At 36.1% G+C, this 20,197-nt stretch overlaps 1 protein-coding gene across 1 annotated transcript in view; it reads left to right on the top strand.

Annotated features, from left to right (window-relative positions):
- Positions 1–20,197, top strand: part of DPYD (dihydropyrimidine dehydrogenase) — a 337,889-nt gene that overhangs the window by 95,082 nt on the left and 222,610 nt on the right. Inside the window, exons 5-6 of the mRNA XM_038144404.1 lie at positions 8,714–8,875; positions 17,948–18,144. Coding sequence (XP_038000332.1) covers positions 8,714–8,875; positions 17,948–18,144 — 359 coding nt within the window. The remainder of the gene's footprint in view (positions 1–8,713; positions 8,876–17,947; positions 18,145–20,197) is intronic.

Here is a 20,197-nt window from a genome sequence, read left to right as displayed (position 1 = left end):
GTGATCTTGAAGGTCTCTTCAAGTGATCCACCTAGTGATTCTGGGATGCTGTGTGATTCTGTGATCATAATGCTGTAGTTTATTTAGGAAAGTTAAAGCAAGTTTTATGGAAGCATTTTAGCAGGATGGTCTTTTCTTATGGAGGATTAATTATGCTGCTTTGGGTAGGATAGGATGATATGTTGTTGGGGAAGGAAAAGGGACCTAGTTATCAAAGCTTAAAGCTGGGAATAAGTGACCAAGGAAAATGGATTGAAGCCTGCAACAGACGATGTCAGAAAAAGAACTAACACCAGCAGCATCCTGGTACAATAAGTTTGGTGGGTCTCTTAGACTCTGACAGCCTCCAAAATATGATGCCCCTTTGTAACTTGATGGCTACAGTCTGCTGGGTTGAATCTTCCTTTTGATGTATTAGTTCATGATGCCTTTGCTATAAAATATCTCTTCTAAAAAATTCTGTTATTCAGAAAATACAGGAAATTCTTATGGTTTACTTTATTAATGGAATCTTTTTATAGTTGTAGGTATGTACTGCTTTTTTTACAGTACTGCATTTTGAAACTCCTTGCTTTCTGTCAAAGGTATAAGGTGAAGTTGAGAGGGAGGTACCAAAAGTTGAAATGATTCACCTGAAATCATGAGCTGGCAGAATCTGTGTAAGAGCTCACTAGCATGGCTGCTCCTGTGGTGTCCTTTGCTCTCTTTCATTCTGCTGCTCTGGTGGTACCTGCACCATACACTTTTAGAGCAGATAGAAGACAAGAATAGTGTGCTTTTGAACACTAAAACATATCATTTATAATTTTGATAGTTTTTAATGGAACCAGTAAGTAATTTTTCACTTTGTTATGCATTTTGCTGAACTTCTATTGAAATAATAAGTTAGATATTATCATTCAGCAGTCTGAATATTCAGCTTGATGAAAATTTCTGTATTATTGTCACTGAAGTTCTTGCTTAAGATGATCAGGGGTATTTTGCATGTCATTGAATATAGTTTTCAAAATGATAAATTTGTTTTTGCTGTTTTCATCATATAAATAAACTTCCATTTCTAATCCAAAAGTGTATAAATATGTATGATAGCTTCTAGAAGAAATAAATAGGTGAAACATAGAACATTAATGTGTTTGAGGTCAATAGATTCAGGGAATTGGGGTACATTTTCTAGACTTACTGAAGATTTGAGTCTGAATCTCTCATCACCCACTTGAGAAATTTGCTTCAGGTAGTTACCCTTCTACTTGTTGAGAGAAGATTGTGTTCAATAAATTCCCTGTCCTTAGCTTTGTGTAAGCAGTACTGCACGCAGGTATTTATTGAAACATGATTCATTATTAATATAGAGTATTTAGGCAGCAATAAACTGAAAATGAATTACTTTGTCAGGTATTAAAAAGCTCTATTGTATGTGGTTTGTTTTGTTGGGAAATGGCTATAGCAATCTTAAAGGGTCAGGGATTCTTGTTCTCTTAAGCCTGAGGCTTTTTAGATATTTACGGGCCATGTACAATGTAGCTGTTCTGGCTGTTCTGCCATTAGACCTGAGCTCTGAAGTAGAAGAGGGACAAGGGAGGAGGGTTGTTCCTGGGTTGAGAGGGTAATTGAATTGCCAGACTCAATGAGCCTTGAGCCTCTTTGAGAGAAAGGATGTCACTTATGCTGTATTGTGTTAGCTGCTGTGACTCAGTAGAGTTTAGACCACAACTTCCATTCTCTTTTTCCATACAAACTGGATTACAACTCCACTTTATAAAGGTACAATCTATTCCATTGTGTCTTCCCAGTTCGTGTTTCTCAGTTCATAAAGACTGCTTGCAATTGTGACTCTGAGATCAGACTTCAGATTCACCAGGCACACGTTACTATTTTTGTTTCCAAACATCAGAAGATGGCAAACAAGAATTCTGACTTCCAGCTGTCCTTTTTAAATACCACCACTTTGCAAAACCTGTATTTCTTGCTATATAATGAACAAGTGCTGTCATAGTTGTTTATTTCTTTAAAAAGAAAATAAAAATGCACTAAAGAAAGTCCAAACATGTTCAGCTGCTGCAGAAGAAGCTTTTCCCCCCCAGCCCTGAAGTAGTACCAGGAATGATTTAGGATTTTAGGCCCTCCTTTCCCTGTGTTGATATGTCAAAGCAAGAAGGAATTTGTAAAATGGAGCTTTAGCACTTGTCATCCTTTAGGACTGGCACAAGCAAATGTTTTACTGCAGCAGAAAATCCTACAATTTCTCAGAAGCATATCTCAGCCTGAACACTTGTAGGCTGTGCAGCTTTTCTCCTGTTAAACAAAGCTGTGCCAGAGAAGCGGCCCTTTAGAAAGCAGCAGCTCCTCACATGCTTTACCTTTGAACTGCTCAGTGAGAGAGTCTTGGAGCTTTTTGTTATCAGATGCCTGAGTAGTAGCATTGAAAAACAACTGTTGGTGCACACAGGGATATCAACTTTTGTTACACAGCACAGGCATAAGGAATGAGTGACTCAGCCTTTACAGTCTCAGTCTGTAAGGAAGAACTGGGGGTACAGAAGTATTTTTTTTTTGTCGTCTGTACTCATAGAACTCACTTTGCTGCTGTAGCCCTCTGTGACTAGCTCTCACAATTTTATTTCAAGCCATGTATTATTACAATGATTCCTGACATTGAATCTACAGTTTGTCCTGTGTTCAGAAAGACCATCTTCTCCCACATCCCGTAATAATAAAGATAAGCTGGTTTATATTGACACATCAACTCTTTTTAACAGACTGTATGGAGGCCAACATTAGAAAAAGAGCAACAACAGCAAAGAACCCAGTGCCCCCCCGCCCCCCCCCCCCCCCCAAAATCCCAAACCAAATAAAAACCCCACATTGGAAAACAAACTCAGAAAAACAACTCATTCCCCAAAATCAGCAAAGCCATGCTGCCCTCTGGATAAAAGGTAAAAGGTTGTCCCTGGGCTGTGCAGAACACTGGGAGGGAAATGGAGGAGGGAGAAATAATGTCAGGAACAGTACAGGGAAACTTGTGGAACGCAGGAGAAAGTTCTATGATTTCAGAGGAATCTTAAGGTTTAAATGAAACCAAAGAAAATTCATGTGGGATTTTCAAGATTGAAATTCTGTTGTTTCAAAGGAGAAATCAGAGAGGGAACAAACTGGAAGACAGAGAAGGGCACCAAGGGGTAAGGGTAAATCTGAAGTTTGGGAGATTGAGGGAGTAAAGGAAACCGTGTTTGTGGTAATACACTAGAAATAAGAAAAATGAAATGTGTGTAGACAGAGGAAAAGAAGATACAAAAAGTTGTGGAATTGCTAAGAGAAAATAAATGAAGACAAGATTGCCACAGAGAAAGGGTGTTGAGAGACGTAGGATTATGACAGGTGAGAAAAACAGAATGATGGGTTTTTTTCTGTGCCAGAGGAACTCTGACTAAATTAACAAAAGACATCTATATGCCATTGCAAAGACTGTAGAAAAAGACGAGTCACAGTTCATATGCAAAGTACTGTAGGTGGGGTACTGTTAATACAATGAAGGATTGTGGAAGTCAGAAAGCTGCTAGGTGACTGGTAATAATTATATACAGATATTAATCACAATTAATATTTTAAGTACTACTTTGAGGCCCCATGTTTTTCAAAAGTGCTGTTTTATTCAGCTTTCTCTGTTAATCATAGTATGTTTCAGGTCACTAAATAAAATAGTAAGGAAAAAAATAATATAAAAGAAAAATTAGGAATGATGTTAAATTGATGCACATGAAACAGTGACTTTTCTTGAGATGTCTGTTTGTACTTAGTGTAATGGAATGGCTGACAGCTGGTTTCAGTCGCCGTAGTGTAATTATGTAGAATAGACTTTTGCGATGACACTATGTCAATTAAGGAATCTCTCACATTCTAGACTACAAAGGACAAAATGACAGTACAAGATATTTCTTCCGTTCTTTTTCATAAAAAGATAGTGACACTGTGTGAAATTACAGTCCTGTTATGATGACACAAGTCAAATGATGTGAAAGATTTCTGGATTGATTAAAAATCATCAGCATTATAATATAGAATATGTATGATTTGATAAGTTGCCGTTATGTTTTGTTCATTCTTCTTCGGAAGATATTTGGGGGGGCTGACAGACTGAGGGCGTTTCTTGTTATATTTGAACTGGTGTGTGTGAGTGTGAAAAATGCTCCTTATATAGCAACGTACTTTAAAAAGTGACTCTTCAGTCTGTGGAAATGTTTTAATCCAATACATCTTGAGTAAATTTTAAAGCCATTGCAGAACGTGAACGAGAATAGGAAGTGGTGATATTTTTCCATGTATTTTGCTATGTCTCCCTTTTCTAAACTGAAATCCAGATGAAAAAGAAATTATGACTGTTTTCTTCTTTTCTTTTAAAGTATTCACATTGTCTCCAAATTCTGATAAAGCCAGTGTATTAATTTTTATTGCATAGAGCATAATAATGCATATTCTTCAAGGTTTTTTTTAGAAAACTGCAATATCAAAACACCCTGATGCATAATGAATTTATTTAAAAAGCTCTTGAATTGAATTGAAAGAAACGATGCTATAAGCATTTCCTGATAGTAAATGCAATTTTCTTCTGGTCTCTCAGTATTGATCCTATGTGTTTTAATAGATTTTTTTTCCAAGTAAAAAACAGTCTAATTTGCATGCAAATTATATAATGCTTCCAAATGATACATGTGGAGATCCTCTTCTGCCTGTTTTCCTCTGATTATTGATATCTGTTTAAGGCTTCTTTTTGTTCCCTGTGTTAGCAATGTGGTATTTATTGACATTTTGTTGTAGGAAACCACAAACCATCTTATCCCGTTAGATTAATTTATTTTCATGGAAATGCACAGGAAAAAAGATTCTGTGAACAAAGGCAGGAGCAGACATTTATCTCATTTAAAAATTCAGAAACATTCTAGTTTTAGATTTGCTTCCTCTGTGACGTCTGTAAGAAACTGGCCAACTGAGTCATCTTATTATTTAAACATCTACAAAAATGACTCCAAACTGTTAAGGTAGCTTGCGTTATTCCATGCTCTGAAGTAACTGTGTCATTTTAATGAAGCTAGCCTCCCTTTAATTATGATTCTTTCTCATGTACAACATGTGCAGAGTTACCAGCCTGCCAGGTCTGCATCTCTGCATGCCTATTTTATATGCAGCCTACTACACACTAGTTTTGTAAAATGAAGTGATCAATATTTTTTTAAAATGTGAATATTCTATGAATATTTTATTTCTAATGTCACTGATAAATATAATGATCATTAATACATGCTTTTAGCTTAAAAAGGATAAAGCTGCATAAGCAAAATATGTTTGTGTAACTAAACATTTAAGATATTATACACATTCTACAGACTCTCATTTATTACTGTACTACCATGCTTTGTAGTTTTGTAACACAGTTTGCATAACACCACTCAGTGTAACTTACTAGACTTCCTGAATTTATCTGTCAGTGTTTGTCAAGTATTGTAAAACATTTTTGTAATTTTTTGGTATGTTAGATAATTGCACAGTAAAGATAGGATAAATTATTAAATAGAATAGAAGGACAAAAAGATGAAGCAACTCAGAGCCAGGGACATGAAGCCCTTCCCAGAGCCCAGCCTCCACATTGCAGTGTGCCCTGGCAGGCAGGAGGTTTGCAGGTTTGCAGGTGGACTTGCTCTCGAAGCACTGCACAGTTGTGGTAGCAGCACATGGCAATATCCTTTCACTGGGAGTGAGCAGGAACGGTGGTGATGGGAACAGTGCTTACACTGATCTTCAGGAAGGTAGAAAAGAAGAATAAGGGAACTGTGGCTCTTCTGAGAGAATGTTGTAAGTTTACCTATGGTAAAATTAGCACAGAGTAATTATGTTTTGGCTGACCATGAAACCAAGTCCAGTCTGAACCTGTGCTTCCATTTAATCTCTAGAGGTGCCCACGTTAGCGCAATTGGGACACACTAGTGAAGCAGCGCAGAAGCCTTGCCCTGCTGCTCTCAAATGTGACTGTCTTTTAATTTCATTAAAATCATTTTAGGTGCTAAGACTAGAAGATATATACCGGTTGATACAATTCATTTAAGGTCTTAATATTCAGCATGGCAATGCTATGTAGTTTTTGATATTCTTTTTTGAAGAGAATGCAGTTCCTTTTTTTCTCAGGTGCTACCACTACCAGTGCCAGCTGCAGGAACTCATGATCATGACAGCAATATCTCAAAACTTCCCAAATCAGGTCTCTACCTTCATATACTCAATCATGTTTCTCCCAAAGTAAGAGTTCAGCTGTAGCCGGCCTTACCCCCATTGAGTCTTCGGTTCCAGCTTCCTTCTTACCAAACTCTGGTATGGTGTTCTGAGACAGATTTCCTTAGATATCCGCTTAACAAACTGTGATCTTGGTCCTATACCTGTACTGGGCCTTTCTCTAGAAGAGTCTCTAGACCCTGGGTCTTTCTCTCTGAAGTCTCTAGTGCCCTGTCTTTCTGTAGCATAGCTGTGCTCAAAGTTTGGTTTGAGCTTTCAGAAGAAGTAAGATGTGCCAGCTGTGTTGATGTTCCATTGGCACAGCTCAAGTGTGAGAATATACTTTATATATGTAAGAAAATTAATTTTAAAAAAGAAATATTTAACAGCTTTGCTTTCTAGGCATAATAACTAGGTCTGTATATAGATTTTAATTACAAAGCTTAAAAATGTAGAAAATCCTTAATGAAGTTGCTTAAATGGAAATGCATTTTGTTTCCATTGAACCAGAGTTGAAGATAATAAATGTAATGATACTGGACAACACAGGAAGGAAAACTGTAAGTCTAATATGTGTGAAACATAAAAGAGAACAAAAGTTCATTGAAAACCATTTTGTCTTTGAGTTAGTGAGAAAAATAACCAGCACTAATTTGTAATTATTCCTTTAGAGTAGAAGAAAGGAATGGCTAGATGTAATTGCCTGAGGAGCAGGCATCTAGTGCCACTTAAGATGCTGAAGGGTAACTAGGCTGGTCTCATTGCTGCTTTGGAAAGTTGTGGGTCTCCTGCATTGATTTTCACCTCTGCTGGCTGCAAATTTGTGTCAGTGAGATCTCCAACATAACTGGACTTCTGTAATTTGCTGCCAAATTGAGCTTGCAGTGTCATTACAGGTTTTTTTAAGCATCCATAATAATCTCTGATATTAAAACAATATAATAATCTGGAAGAGCAAAGCTGTTTGCTAGTACGTACAATTCCATTTTAACTAATAGTCCTTTACATTGGAATAAATGATCATTGGAGATAATAAAATGTCTTACTAGTCACCACAGGGAAAATGGCTGAAGGTTCTTCAGAACAGTTGTATAAAGGGGTTGCCTCATCAGCCAGGATTAGAATTTCAGTGGGGTTTAATACTGTCTAGGCAGCTGGTTTGTGTTTGCAGGTGATGAACAGAAGCTTGTGGTTTGCAGTAGACCAGCAGCTGTAAGCAAGGAGTCTATTTACGTTTGCAAATACATTTCTTGAATGTTGGCATATTCTTGGTGGTTTTTGTATGTGTCTGTATGATCTGGTTTAACTTTAGAGAACTGCTTGCTCAGTCTAATAATATGCCTGTAGTGAATTTGAACGTCCCAAACCAAATTCTTGTTACGCATTGTTGGTTAAATTGTCAGATCTTGACACTGACCTTTTTATTCCTAAGTGGATTCTTACTCTATGTGGCAAAGTGTGATTTTACAATATGATTTCATTAACGTAGGTGCAGAACTGCCAAAAGTAGTTCTCTCCCTTTAAATGGCACTTCACGTCACTCCTGGCATTTCCTCTGAGTCTTCTTCTTAAGACAATTATCTGGCTGAAAAAAACACCAGAGATTGTTTTCTCATGGCATCAGACACTGGGAAATTGCTAACGTCCATTTCTTAGGGTTTTAGTATGGAAAGAATCCTTGGTAGTTCTCATATAGCTAGTGACTATTCCTTTTCTGAAGAAGTCCGCTGAATATTGAGAATCTTTGAAGTTGTGAATTGTACGTAACATCTTTAATTAGTTCCCTGGTTTATGATTTAAGGAAACAGGAGAGTAAGTGTTTGCCCCGATCAGTATGTGTTGAGAAAAAAAAAAGATCAAAAAGAATTCAGTAGTGCAATATCTGCAGGTGGCTACATCGGAAGTCTTCTCATCATGCGTCTGGGAAAATTGGCACTACTGGTCTGGTGTGAAGGACAGGAATATCCACAGAGATGGTGTGCAAAGATGTGTAAAATAAGATTTTCATTCCTGAGCCATAAAGAACTGGTAATATTAACGGCGCTTTCTGGTTTAACTGTAACCAGGGTTGCAACTCAGCTACTGCCCAATTAACCTAGAAATGGAGAGAATATTTTCAAGTACAGAATGCAGCAATCGTAGTTTTTGAAGGTAGATTTGTTAAGCTACTACAAATCCTACAACCACCTCAGACTGAAGATGCTTTTAACCATTTTGCAAGCTAAAAAGCAAAAGTTTACTTTTGCATAATCCACAGTTTTTGCCGACTTTCTTCTCAGTGTCTTTGATGGGATTTTGCATAACACGTTAGTACATTTCAGTAATGTCAGTGTTATTTAACATATATACTTATATATTATTCTGTTACAAAAGTCTCTCTTGAAGGTTTGAATTTTTGCTTCATTGGTATGTGACTGTCATTTTTATTTTTTCTTCCTTTCTCTTTTTCCTTCAGAACTATTATGGAGCTGCCAAAATGATTCTTTCTGACAATCCACTTGGCCTGACATGTGGAATGGTGTGTCCAACATCAGATCTCTGTGTTGGTGGCTGCAATTTGTATGCCACTGAGGAAGGACCAATTAATATTGGTGGATTGCAGCAGTTTGCTACTGAGGTAGGACTTGCAAATGTCTTAAATTCTTTGTATGTACTATTGAGTATTGCCTGTGGTTACCTTTGTTAATGATTTTTTTCAAGAAAGTTGATACTAATAAAATTAAAGCATAGAAAGCTAGAATAATTATACTTTTTCTTACAGCACACTCAAATGCTTAGAAATGCTTTCATAATGGAGTACATTATAGGAACATAAGGAACATTCTTTGTGAACAAGGCTTAGACATACTGGTAGTTGAGACAATTTCTTTTATAATGAAAGATTTATTTCAGGTGAAATTGTGGATGTTGCTCCATTGTAGATTGTAGGCTGCATGGGAGAAAAGATCAAGTGCAGCTGTATCTGTAAGTGCATATTAAGGAGATGTAAAACTGTTCTGGGCATAGAGTAGATTCTATACCGGAATTAATGTGTGTTTGTGCTGGCTTTGAGACAAAGGATAAACTTCAGATGATTTTTTCTTTTTAATGTCCTGTTTTTCCAAACCTAAATAAACACATAGTTTGAGGTTGACCGAAAATACATATCCATGTGTATCTATTTATATAGGTACAGATTCACAGTGTGTATGTGCAAATTTACTAGTTCATAAAGGTAGATGCATGTTTTGGCTACTGAAGCAAAGGTTGTTACTTGCTGCTTCATGTTAGAAATTCTTTGCATGGGTTTTTGTTGAACTTCTCGTGCATTGCTTGGGATTATGTAGTTTTAGTGCTCCAGTTTCTGTCTGAAGAAAGAGGCAACTACTCATTTGTTAATTTCTTTTGAGGGCATAGAAAATTTTTACCTAACTCAAGGTCTCAGATGGTACCTCATCTGATCTATCAGAAGTAAAATTTTGCAAAAATTATTATTTTGGCCTCTGTAAAAGTGAGGGAGTTATGGCTCTATTAGAACCAGCATATTCATGTGTTAAGATTGTACATTTCTATACAGTCCTTAACTAATGTGTGTGTCCCTATTCTGTATCATGAGCCATTTGGCTGATCTTGTTTACAAACATACAATGAAGTTCCACTCAACTTTGCAAAGCCTGGGAAAAAAACAACTTTGTAGAACAGACCAAAATAGTAATGCAAATCAACCTGGAAGTAACAGATGATAACTGTAAGACCAGTATTTGCCTCTAGTGTCAAGCATAGACTTCACACCCTCTTCTCAATGGCTGTGGGTCATGATTTGATGAGCAAATATTACTACATTCTGCTGCTGTTCTCCTTTTATCTGTTTGTATCCCTCCTTTCTTCTCTCCAGGAGACTTGTAAATCTTTTGGAGCACCTGATAAACTTCTCTGCTAGCTGTTACTGAATATTCTTTCCTCTCTCCTCTCTGTCATATAAGTAGTTATCCACTTCATTTTTCTTGAGATTTGAACACACAAGTGTCAGAATCTAAAGTTCGAATTTACAGGATGAAACTAGAGACATGGAACTGTGTTAGTTCTATGTGTGTGTTGAATACTTGGGCTTTATCAGTCAAGAAAGACTTTTATTAGCTTTTCTTCTAGTAGCCTTTATTCTGGATGTATAAAAAGCTAGTATTTGTTGCAAAGCAGAAGACTTCTTCTTTCCTTAACCCCTGCCACAAAACCAAAGATAGAAACCTGAAACCAACCAAAACCAAACAAAAAAGATTAAACACTTGGCAAATAGATCATAAATACAATGGTGAAATATTACTGTTTAGGAACCAAATGCAAGTAATATCTGTTATAATTTGATTTGTGTCTTCTTTTAGCCCTTATTCTATGATTAATAGAGAGGAATTATGACTTGGTAGATAATGTTAAATATCTGTCATTTTTCTTCAAAAATCTTTAGAAATCTATTAAAAAACCCCCAGTGCTAGCATAATGATTGATTCAAAAACTGCAGAGGATGAATAGTTTTCAATGTTTAAAGTTTGTTTAAAATTATATTGGTTCCAGGAGCTCTAACAGAATGTAATTGTTATGTAGTTCTATATGTTAGTCCAACAAAAAGAATGTTTCAAAAATTTTTATCATTTTTAGTATTTTCATAGTATCTATGTTTCTATACATCTAATATATAAAAAATGTAAAGGAAAAAATTGTTGTTAATAATTTTTAGGTTTACTACTGTTTAACACAGAATTTGTATGTATTGTAGCTTATTACTCTTAATCAGTAATAATAGGCAGTCACTTTTGCAATTACTACTTTTTTACTTTTCAGTTAAATTTTGCTGTGAAAGTAGGTATAGTTGAAAAAATATAATGGTATGAGTGCTTCCAAGTAAAAATCATTATAAAAATACAAATTATAATATTGAAGAAAATTGTAAGGTGCTACTGTTCATACAAGAATTGGCCCAGATAGTGTGTTCACAGCTCTACCTGTACAAGTAACTTAGCAAATTGTGTAATTTAGGCATGCAACATGTGTTAGTCTTAATGAGAGCTGCATGGTGATTCTCATGCATGGTGTAATATTTGTCCCACAGGGGCTTATTTACTGAAAACTCCATTGTGCATGCCAGTTTTAGGCTGTTTTTTCCCTTGGAATTAGTCTGAGGATCATACACTTGATGCATTATGAGAGTGAGCAATAATAGAAGGGTACAACTGCTAGTTGAGATAGTAGATAAAATTGCAGTAAAGCAGGAATGTGGATTTAAAATGGAAAATATATGGGTATGACGTGTGCCTGTTTGTGCTTCTGAACAATGACTGATCATCTGTTCATACTGCAGATAAAGCTGCCTAATTGTAAAATATTTGTCTTGCATACGGTAGAACAGTAAAAAAAAATGGCACCTTATGCCGCCTGCATTTCCCTTCTGCCCTTTCATAGTTTTGTAACTATGTTTGGCTCATTCTCAAAGTGAATGGTAATCCAGCCTGAGAAAATGTGGATTTTGACAATTAAATGTTTAAGTGGAAAAAGGGAAATGTCCATTTGTATTTGTGATGTAGAATGTGTGTACTGGGATACAGTTACCATGGTAACTGTTGCATCTGGAGAATAACATGGAGTAAATCTCACTATTATAAATGACGAGTGTCAAGCTCAGGTTACACCTGCTACTTGCACAGGTCAAAATTATATTAATGCCTTTATCTGTCTCCTTTGCCCAGGTACTTCAGAATCAGGAAACATCCATTTTTTGAACACAAATTCAGTGAAAATATACTGAGATTGCAGTGACAATACATATAAGCATGAGGTATATGGCTGTCAGTCCCAAAATGAACTAAAATCACTGGTTACTCAAGTACAAGTTTGCAAGCTTGTAGTGAAAAGGAAGCGAGGTCTATTACCTTATCTGCTGTCATATTAGTAAGAAACCCTCAAATTATTATGTTTTTGGAAAGACTTTATTGAATCTAAAGGTTCTTTTCTGTTTAATCATTCTGAATGGTGCAGCACAAGCTAAATGGAAAATGTATTATTTTCATCTCTGCATACTAGATATAAACACTAGATCATTTAGTACTGTGGCTCTTGTGCCAGTTACAGTTCTGATGATTTGTTCCTCTTTGCAGATACATTCTGACTGCTGCTGCCGCAGAAAGAAATTGGAAAAGGAAATTTGATATGTGTTTTTCTGAAAAAGAGGGATTGTATGAGCTTACCTGCTGCTTACCTAGGGACAGCTCAGCAGAGTACCTGTGCTGGAAGGAGGGTTCTGGTGAGGGACCTAAGTGCTGAACCTCCCTTCTCCCTCAGCCCACCACAGTCAAGGAAGAAATGTCTTACCTGAGGGATTGCCATGGGGTGGCACACTGCGCCCTTGGGCTTAGGTTCCTCTTTGAGTTGCAAATTGACAGCTCTGATCAGTCTGTAGTGCAGCTGTGAGGAGAAGGTGGTTCTTGTGGGGCTGCTACTCCTGCAGTAGGATGGCCTTGAGATGCCAGGCTGGGCATCATCATGGGCACGGATACATGAGCTGCATCTGTAAGAGAAGGGTCGTTCTGGGGAGCTAAGACAGCAGGACAAATAGAAAAAGTCCTTTAATTGTCAGTATTAATTTTCATACATCTTCGGGTAATTACATCTTTTAAGTCATGTTGAAATCTATGATAATAATAAAATTTCAGGCTTGTCTGAAGGGAATGGTGTAGCTTTCTACAGTAGTTCAGGAGATGAATCTGAGGACTTCTGATTTCTCTGGCCAATGCTGAAAGAGAAAGATTTCCTGATATTTTGGCAAGTTATGTAACTTCTCTACAGGTTATTTTTTGGGGGTTTTTTTTTGGGTTTTTTTTGGGGTTTTTTGGTTTTTTTTTAATACATTTGCATGAATGTTGCTAAGTCCATTTAATGGTGGGATTTATGAAATCTTGAGATTTGGACTCTGCAATGTCCTAGATCCATAGGACATATAAGGACTAGAATAATGGAGGTTTAAAAAGTCTTTAATGAGATGTTTTGGGGCCTAGTTTTGTAAGCACTCACATATTTCCATAAAAATTTGAAGTATTGCAACTTGAGCTCTTAAACTGTGGAGGGAAGATCAAGAAGGTTTCATAACTAGCACATGTCTGTGGAAAAAACACTTCATGTAACAACCTATACTATCCACTTCAATTAATTGGGTGATCATGTAATTTGACAACTTCAAGAAGGTAACTGTGAATGTAATTTTCTTTATTTTGCATTTAAAGATGTGCAGAATATGATTTTCTTCTTTAAATATTCAACTGCCCCATATTAATGTAAACCAGCCTACAGATAAATATACATGGAAACCAGTGGGAAAGTGTGAAACTAGTAAAACCAGTTCCTAAATGTTCCTGATTTCATTGCCTGTATCTTACTGTCTGTGCACTAGTAAAATGTGATAACAATTCAGTGTATACTGATATGTTTCACACTAAAATTAATCCTAGCTAGATTCTAATGTCTGTATCAGGAACTGTTTGATATCTCACTGCCTTAGTGAAGGATGTTTAACTGTAAACCTTACTGATTTCTAGAGCCCTTTAAGCATGGAACCAAGCATAATATGTGAAGAATATAAAAAATTTACTTATCAAGTCAAAACTTGTATTAATAAAAGGTTCAATTGTCCTTCTATTTGTCCTTCTGAAATGTGTCCTCCTCTGTATATCTTGGATATGCAAAGTAAGTGTGTTTTGATAGTCTCATTTTGTAGGATTAGACAAAGATTTTTCACATTTTAACACTGAGATTGATCTTTCAATGTATTTATTGTTTTGTTTAATACATTGTCATAGTCCAAAAATAATTTTAAGCAATCATGGAATAGAGGAATGGCTGGTGTTGGAAAGGAGCTTAAAGATCATCTTGTTCCAACTCCCCTACCTTGGGCAAGGACTGCTTCCACTAGACCAGGTTGATCAAAGACCTCTGCAGCCTGGCCTTGGACACTGCCAGGGATCATGGCATCATTAAGGTTCGAAGAGATCTCCACAATCATCAAGTCCAACCTTTGACCAAACATCACCTTGTCAACTGAACTGTAGCTCTAAGTGTCACACTGATTGAAATTAGTTATTTTATTTATTTTAAATTGTATAAAATTTGAGGTAAAAATTCTGAATATCATTTCTAGCCTTTTTTAATGGTTTAAAATGTTTTGGACTCATTTAAGTCATGCTTACTTTGCCTTAAAATTATTTTCATCTGATTAGGAAAACACATTTCTCTGAGTCACCTGTACTCTTTGCTGAATGTGACATCTTTTCATCAAAACATTCTAATACAAGAGTAGCGCAGTGAAGAAAAGAACCAGAATTTTATTACATGAGGCTGACAATAAGCTTTTCCCCATCTGCATTCTCAAAAGCAGCTAAAATGATTTGGCTAAGACTTTCCAGAAAATTTAAGCTGGAATCAGTTGCTCAACAACTGAAACCACTGTAGTTGGTTCAAGTGTGGAACCTGAGTACAAACTCATGTTATGCATTATTTTTATATATTTTGTAATTATGCTCTTTGTTAAATGTTTTGGAACATGGCCCTTTTGCAGTGAAAGGATGCTTTATTTACAATAGACAATACAACAAACTGTTGGATTTCATGCCATAGAGAACCATGCTATAGAGAGCATTGAGCAAGTGCACTCGCATCTTTACACAATGAAGTGATGCAAATCGGAGAGCTATAATACGTTACAACATGTGAATCGAGAGAATTTTTTTCAGTTGTTGGAACTTAGCAGAATAGATTGCCTGTTTTGGTTTGGTCAAATTGGATCTCATTTGTGGACTAAGTCTGCATGTTTTATAAGCTGGAATATCCTCTTGAAGGACTCTAATGGACATGAGGGATAAGAAGTGGACAGAATCAATGTGGGTTTAATTTGAACCCACAGGTTCAATCTAGGCCCTAGACAGTGAAGTAATGATAATTGTGTCATATTTGATAAAATGTTTAAGAATAAATGCCTAATGTTATTAATGTCTATTATTAATCTGTATATGAGAGAGAGGCAGAAGGAAAGGCAGACATGAGGATGATGACTGAGGCTTTTCACTGAGAGAATCTGCTTCAAAATTCATCATTTAGTCTCATTTTCCTGAATGGGTCTTGGTTGAAAAGCCCTGCAAGACAAAGGAAAAACTCCATCCAAACACCAAGCAGGAAAGAAATAATTTTTTTGAATGAAAAGTGGGAAGAAGAGTAATAGTATTAAATTTTACCTGCATCCTGAACAAAATCTGAAGAGATTAGAAGCAGAAAGGACAGTTGAATGTAATGTGCCACTGAACGCTTGCTTGCCAGTTACTCATCTCTGGCCACCAAAGGATTTATACAGAGGAATTCAGTGATATTTAATTAAGTGACTTACAGTATAGGGAAACTTCACCATGAGGTGAGTAAAAATCCTTTGAAATGCATTAAAGCAGTTTGCTATTTTCACACAGTTACCCTGCCAGCCTTAATATGCAAAACTGCCACTGAATTCCAGATGGCAAGATACTGCCACACAAGCTGGCTGTGCTGCATAAAGACAGTTTTACCCTGTTTGCAAATAGGCAGAATTAAAGTTGACCATTCAGCCTGAACTTCTAGGATTTTCTGCATGAGTGCTTGGTTTCTGAAGCTTAACACTGCACTACAGTAGTGTGTAACATTTATTAGATAGGTATGACTATTCAATAATACATATAAAAATAGTTATGTTAACAATAAAGTAAATTTAGTAGTAAATTTGTTAAGCATATGCATGTTCATAGTGTTCAATATGCACATTAAATATGCAAGTTATATAATTTTTGTTACAGAATGGCCTTAAACAACTGTATCAGACTAATGAAAATTTGCTATAATTCAAGCAATTTCTTATGAATATAACAAAGCAGACATTTTAGAAATATCATCGCATTTGGGTTATCATAATCTAGTTTCACAGTACAATATGAGCTTTTCAGTCTGTGAAATGCATTAATAACCACATTAAACTTTCCCATATTGTATGAATTGTCAGGTTTAAATGATTCTTTCTTTAAAACAATTATCTGTCTCTTGCTTCATGCAGTTGTTAAACTGCTGTGTCAATTTACAAAGACTGGGGGAGTTTGACACAGAAATTTTAGAGAGGGAAGGAACTAATCATTGGTTTACCTAGCATGAGTGCTCAAGTGCATATGAAGAAAATTAACATTGATTCAAAATATAAATGAAAAATTCTAATCATGAGTGGAATTGCCAAAGTTTAACTTGAAAACCCTTTGCTTCTTACGTTCTAAGGAAAGTAAAATCTGTTGGTAAGCTTCTAAATAGTTTAAATATGATATTTATTAAGACAAATGTCAGTGTATGTATTTTAGAGGACTAGTTAGTACTTAGGGAACACAGCTCTGCATTGAAATAGGTGAGGAGCAGTGTGGTCTCATGGTAGTTTTCGAGATGTTACATTGATGGTGTTTGTGATTTCACTGAGAATCCCCATGCAATGCACTCTTGAATTATTTTGTCTGCTACAAATATATACTGCTTGGGTTAAACATTTTTCCCCCTAATGCCTAAAGTAAAAAGCAGATGTCTGCGTGCTCTTCCACGCTTCTAATGTTTAGTAGCCTCTAAGGCTGTATGTCTATTCTTTTTCCTTTTGTAGATCATACAAGATAGAGACTCAGTTCCTCTCCCTATAATTTCTGTAAGTGCAGAGGAGAGTGAAATCTTGCTTGGGCAATACAGAATATTTCTGCCTTTACCTCTTACCTGTATATCTGAGTATAGAACTGATTTAATGCAAATCTGAAAAACTGTGTGACATTACAACCAGGTTAGCAGCCTGGGTTAGCATTGGGTTCTGTAGAAATGCACAACAGTGGGCAGAGATTGTTCCTAAGAGTTTTTAATAGTCAGGACATATTGGAGCAGATCATCACCATTATGTAGATGAATGAATAATTGGGGCATAGGGAGAACTATGCCCCATCAGGTGTGTCTACAGTTTTTTGGAAACCCAATTAAAAAGTGGACAACAAATTAAATAAGATGGGTAAGAAACTGAAATAAAGTCCTATAAAAATTATCTAAGAGGAGGCATCTGAAGCATGAAGCATGGGTAACCAAGGAAAATATAGCATTGAAGACTAAGTGTGGTTCCTAAAAAACATTTCAAGCCCACCTGAAGTTTGTCACCTACCACCTCTAAAATTCAAGCTATTTTTCCAGGATCATGCAGGCTGTGTCTTGAAGAAGCGAAGCCTCTTTACTGGCGCTATAATCCTTTGCATTACTTGCAGAGGTATTTTTCTACTAGTAAGAATAATTTGTTTGCAGGGAAATTTTTTGGCATTGCAGAGATTCTCTGCCATCTGGCTGACTTTGCATTCCTATTCTGTCATTGGTAGTCTGGATCTGTTTTCTGTGTAAAATTTACAGTAGTGAAAAATCTGACTTTGGAGATTTTTAAAACAAAAAGTCACATAGAAGGACCAAACCCTGCTAATAGAACATCCCTCACAAATGCACAGATCATGTCATTTGGAAACCTCTATAATGTTGTGAGTTTGCTATAATATATCAGCTATGTGACACAGCACTAGCAGAAGCTTCCATCGTCTCAGTCATAATAAAATTTAAGGACGGAATGTAAAGTGCTTAACTTGTTGATTGTGTTGCTTTTCAGGTTTTCAAAGCCATGAATATTCCTCAGATCAGAAATCCTTCCTTACCTCCTCTAGAAGATATGCCTGAAGCATATCAGGTGAAGATAGCTCTTCTTGGTGCAGGACCTGCAAGTTTAAGTTGTGCTTCATTTTTGGCTCGACTGGGCTATTCAAACATCACCATATTTGAAAAGCAGGAGTACCTTGGGGGCTTAAGGTAATAAAACAATGACAACAAAGCACTGTTTCCAATTATTGTAGAAAGCATAGTGAAAACTGTTGTACGTACACAGTTTATATGTGATTGCTTGACTTTTAGCAAAGGAAGAGAATAGAAGACTTCGGATCTGTAAAAGTCACTTTTTATTTAAATAATTGATCATTAATGTTAAAAGAGGTACAGTTACAGGCAAGCTTTAACTGAAAATCTAGTGGCTATCTCCTATATTATCTTCATATGACCTGTTAAATTGCAGGGTGCAATTGTTATTATCAGATTAACATACTAGAAAATTGTGTCAGGAACCATTTTCCCTCATCCTTAAAACAAGACTAAATCCCTGTAGCCCTAGTGAAAGAATGCTTAAAATGCTTTAGATAGTAATTTCATGGAGAGTTTTAGTTTTAGCATGCTTTCCTGGACTACCTTGTGTAAATAAAGGTGACAGTGGCAATCAGCCATCAGAGGATGCAGCTTTAGCAGACCATACTGTATGGGTGAAATAAACCCCCTGCAATTCAACCTTCAAAAAGTTACAGATACATAAAGGAAGGTACGTTTGCAGTTTTCCTCTATGGTAAACCCTTGGCTAGTATTTGCATGTTGTCAGTCCTTTACACTAGAAGATTAATTTTTGCCACTGCAGTAATGGCTGTGATCAAATCTAGTAGGTTTGTTGGAATCCCTGTGTATGAGATAATTCAGACACTGGCTAGTGGATACCCAGCCATTCAAAATCAAAATTAAATTCTACAATATAAGGTGTGCAAGAGTACAAAATGCTCTCACACAGCGTGTTTAAAAAATAAAAAATATAATGAAACAGAGAGAGAAAGAAGGGTGATGCACTTACATTTCTTAATGCAGCATCACTGAGATCAATAGAGTTGACACAGTTAATGAAATTGATCCATAATGTCATAATGTCAAATACTTATTCAGTGCTCTGCAAGAAAGAATCAGTTTTGGAGAAGTTGAACCGATTACTTGCATTTTTCCCAGTGAGGTTCAGAATTATTCTACCTAATTACCAAGGTGTTAATCCGTAGGCATTTAGTTGTGAAGCTGTTCTACTTGAACTAGTTACCATAGAGGATTGCAAATTTAATATGTGAAATACCCATTTACCTGTTTGGTAGTGCATGTTATCATAAATACCAGATTAAAATCAGTTTTGTTGCTGTAAAGTAGTCAGAATTAATGAGAGGTTTTTAACAAAAAAGCTCTTTTTGGTAACAGGTTGGACTCAGATTGGACTTGGCAATGCAAGGACTTCCTGCAGCTGCTTCAGGGCTGTAGTACAATGCTACAGTTGCTTAGTACTTGCTTGTGTATTTGAAGCAGTCTGATATTAAGTTCTTCATGGTTTAACTTGAATTTAAAATAATGTTTTGCCTGTTGTTTCTCCTAATGCAAAAGCCTTACACAGAGTGTTGCCTGTTCTGTTAGTATCCTTAATGGTTGTGGAGTGTATTTTAAAATGTATTTCTTTCTTTTGAGTCTTAACATGTATCAGTCAAGGACAAATTTTACTTCTATTCACTGTAGAAATGCTCATGTGTGGTTTAAGGGCATCAATTGCTTTCGTCTTTAATCTTGAAACAGAAGGGGGGGGCTGGCCTGTGGCAGCAGTTATCCATTATTGCATTTCAAAGTCTTTGCAGCATATATTTTAACAAATTTAGGTTATTGATGGGTGTGTTTTCAAGGCTTCATAAACTATTGCAAATTGCTAAGAAGACCAAATCAATTTTGTATTTGGAATCAGCTGTTTATAATGGCAGTGTTTTTTGCCTTCTTAAAGTTTTTTCCAATTGTTTTTAATCAGGATGTTTATTGCATCATAGCTAATTTTCATAGTATTGTGACGCTAGAAAAGTGTCTAGTGATTGCAATTCCTGTGGTGGGATATTCAAATATAACATAAATCTGTGCTTCTCTGAACGTGTCTGGATTTTACATATTTATGGGCAGGTTTTCATTTCACCAGTTGTGTAAAATTTGTGCTTTATAGTAGAGTAGGCATGAGCACACCATGCTCTTGCTTAGA

The sequence above is a fragment of the Motacilla alba genome, chromosome 8, assembly GCF_015832195.1.
Source record: "Motacilla alba alba isolate MOTALB_02 chromosome 8, Motacilla_alba_V1.0_pri, whole genome shotgun sequence".
In the NCBI taxonomy this organism is placed as follows: Eukaryota; Metazoa; Chordata; class Aves; order Passeriformes; family Motacillidae; genus Motacilla; species Motacilla alba.
This window is presented reverse-complemented; position numbering and strand designations above follow the sequence as displayed.